At 37.8% G+C, this 3251-nt stretch overlaps 1 protein-coding gene across 8 annotated transcripts; it reads right to left on the reverse strand.

Annotated features, from left to right (window-relative positions):
• Positions 1-255: 255 nt before the first annotated feature.
• On the reverse strand, positions 256-2655 carry LOC144971915 (uncharacterized). 8 transcript variants are annotated; one of them, XM_078912990.1, is made up of 2 exons: positions 2389-2655; positions 256-1989 (listed from the first exon to the last, which is right to left on the reverse strand). In XM_078912990.1, the coding sequence occupies exon 2, from the start codon at positions 1561-1563 to the stop codon at positions 475-477; it is 1089 nt and encodes a 362-aa protein (XP_078769116.1). In that variant the 5' UTR covers positions 1564-1989; positions 2389-2655; the 3' UTR covers positions 256-474. The 8 variants fall into 8 exon arrangements, with proteins under 8 accessions (XP_078769116.1, XP_078769122.1, XP_078769121.1 ...); XM_078912996.1 differs by having other exon boundaries at positions 256-1774; positions 2340-2655; XM_078912995.1 differs by having other exon boundaries at positions 256-1847; positions 2340-2655.
• Positions 2656-3251: the final 596 nt, after the last annotated feature.

Raw genomic sequence — 3251 nt, forward strand, 5'->3', positions numbered from 1 at the left:
ACTTTTACACATTCTGATCACAAGGCATATGAAAAGGGAATGAAAAGTTCTAGCCAGCATGAAGAATAAAAAGTAATGATTTACTTTGTTTAGAACCAAGATGGCCGCCGTTGCCGGGCGGCGTGACACCAGACTACTGAATCCTATTTGCGGCGCTCCACTGCTGCTGACGCCTGGGTTATTCCAGTCTAGAATAGACCCTAGAGACAAATTTCCCCTATGGAATGAAAAAAGTAATTTCATTAAAACAATAAATATTAAAAGTGATTTTTTTATTTCCGAGTATGGCAGAGAGTAGTTCTAAATTAGATCTTCATTTTGTCAACGAATCAGAAAAAAGACTACTTATTTCATCCACAATTGTTTGCTACTATTTGGATCTTAACCTTTTCTATCATGAAAGACTTTCTGCCTGATCTAAAATTAACCCAGCTACTCAATCAAAATAATAAACAACCCATCCGGATACAAGGACTACGCATTTGAAGCAGCACGTGAACACACCGGAAAGACGGCACTGAAGGCCTCTTTGTACCGGGTGGAGATTCGAAGGTAGAAAAAGAAGTTGGAAGACGCGTTGATCATGCCGAAACCAAAGGACACGGAGTAGGTAAGAATCATGAGATTCCGGTTGATTCCGGAAAATGACACACCAGGCGTCATGAATATCACTGGAACGGGGATGTAACTCACGGAGAGACACGCCAGGAATATACATGTAACGGTGGTAACGGATTTCAGCAAGTCCACGTCCTTCGAAGACATCGGTTTCTCCTGTTTGGACGCGTCTTTCTCCACGGCGCTGGAGTCTGTGTCCTTGCTGGAGGAATTCATGTTTTTATTCCTCCACTTCTTGAATTGATTGAGCTTGTAAAACATGATTATGGTGTTAACGGCGACGATGAACATGGACGTAGGGGTGAGAATTGTCGTGACGAACGTAGCTGTGTAGATAAAATTCGCTGAGAATTCGGGTTCATACAAAACGGGGATGGTTTGGTTGAGATAAGGGTGGAGTTTCCATACAATCCTGATTGGACTGATGTATATCATTCGAAAGCCTACGAAGAATAGGAAGATTCCTAGGATGATGAAGACTGTAGTTTTGGGGCGTAAGATTAGCTTGACTTTAAGAGGGATGACCACGCAGAGAGTTCTCTCTAGGGAGATGTAGACAGTAGTCCAGTAGCTACAGTAGACGAATATCATGTAATACAGGGACACATAGAAGGTGTACGTTTGGCAGACCAGGAATTGGTGCAGATTGTCTGTAAAGGTCAAAAGGTGACACCCGAAGGACGAAATCATCACGGCACATCCTAGAAGGTCAAACACAGACAACGCCAAAAGACCGATGTTTGTGTTGCTGTTTTTGATTCCCTGCTCCAGGAATACACGGATGTTGATCAAGTTCGTCACGACTCCTAAAATAGCCAAGGAGAAGTTGATTGGGGTGATGATCTTTTCACAAAATTTGAACAATTCGTCGCTGATGACTTTATGCCCCAGGGATGGCAAGGTTGACGGAAGGCCGCCACCGCTTGCATTTCCATCTAGATTCATTTTCACTCAAAAAACCTCACCCGAAATTTCCTTGGTTTTTGTCTTTAAAAAATTACATCATGTTGCAGAGTATTGCAGCTTTGCGTTTAGGTAAAATATTCACAACATCCGTCAGCAGGATATAACGTACCAACAAACAAAACTATGCGGAACTTTATACGTTTATAGTCTGATTGATAGAATTTATCGAGGAGTAATATCAGTCAACAGACTGTACACAAATAATAAGAAATGGCCGAGTGACGTCAACTTCGTTCCTTCTATAGACTAGTGCCTGTGTAATTCTAAACCATTTTGTGTTTTGAAAGACCTAAACACTAAACTCTTTGAGCTTGTTGATATACGGGGTAAGGCGCTATATATAAAAACCATATATTATTCTTATTAGTTTCTCAGCTTTTGCTGGAATTCGATTGACTTCACTGACTTATTTTGTAAGAACACATTATTTATATAGGGAATGAGATTAGCGGAAGAGTAGCGTCCCTTGATTGGACGTCACCCATAGTCTGTGACATCACCAGCGGAAACGTTTTTAGAGAGAGAACGTCATGTTGATGGTGTGCATGCGTCTCTCGTCCGCGTTCTCTCTCTAATAACTTTTCCGCCGGTGACGTCACAGACAATGGGTTACATCCAATCAAGGGACGCTACTCTTCCGCTAATCTCATTCCCTATTTGATAGAGAAAGCCATCAATAATGAAATAGAGACGACATTGGTTTATCATTTCTCATACTATAGTTAAAACACAACGATGAAATAAGAACAACTAACGTATTATGTTGTATCAGGCACGATAAACGTTTGAAGTTTATTTATTCACCAAAAGGTTTCTCCACTCGTAAGATGTTAGAGTTCGACATTTATTCTGGGCCCCCAAGTCCTTTATTTATATACTTGTACTATACAAACCATGTATTATGTAATGTGTCTTTATTGACATTTATGTCTGACGTCACTTTGGTACACACATTGCGAATCAAGAAATAATAAACTCGAATCAAATATTTTTTATATTGTAAAGTTTGAATCTGGGCTTGTCTCTCCTTTGAATATAGCGTTCAAAATTATTGTCTGTTTTTTTTTTTCTGTTTTTTTTTCTTGTTTTTTTTTTCGCTTTATAGAAATATAATGTTATACATCAAATGTAATTTCAGTCCAATTTGCTCAAAGAAAAAGCAAAAGAAAAAAATCAAACAAAAATGTTAAGATATAATTTCCAAATGAGGTTGGAATGATGACATTTAAGGTCGCTGTGCTGATTGATGAGTCATGAGAAATATCGTGTAGAATTATATCAATTCAGAAATCGATTCCAATGAATAATGACAATAACAATAATATAACTGATGATAAAATAGTGACAGTCTGGATTATCAAGTAAAATTGGATTGTTCTATTCTATTTATCTATTTTTGATAATCAGAAAATCAAAGATCATTTTAGTATTTTCCTCATTGATCGACTCCCGACAACACTTTTCAAAATTGCTTCGATATTACATTATATCAAATTGGTACCGATAAAGTCCTAGATCGATTTGATTAAATAAATTATATCGATGTACAAACAATTCAAATTTGATCTTAAAGTTGATGGCAATGTCAGTGCGACTTTTTAAAGTACAAAACAATTTTTGATTCTTGAGATTACGTCGATAAAGAAATAAGCCATGATTATGCCAGC

Source organism: Berghia stephanieae, chromosome 4 (assembly GCF_034508935.2).
Source record: "Berghia stephanieae isolate SIO BIC M18660-M18661 chromosome 4, UCSD_Bste_1.3, whole genome shotgun sequence".
Classification (NCBI taxonomy): domain Eukaryota; kingdom Metazoa; phylum Mollusca; class Gastropoda; order Nudibranchia; family Aeolidiidae; genus Berghia; species Berghia stephanieae.

What these genes read in the sequence shown, in the direction of transcription:
- LOC144971915 (XM_078912990.1), bottom strand. Translation starts at nt 1,563, where the DNA reads ATGAATCTAGATGGAAATGCAAGCGGTGGCGGCCTTCCGTCAACCTTG.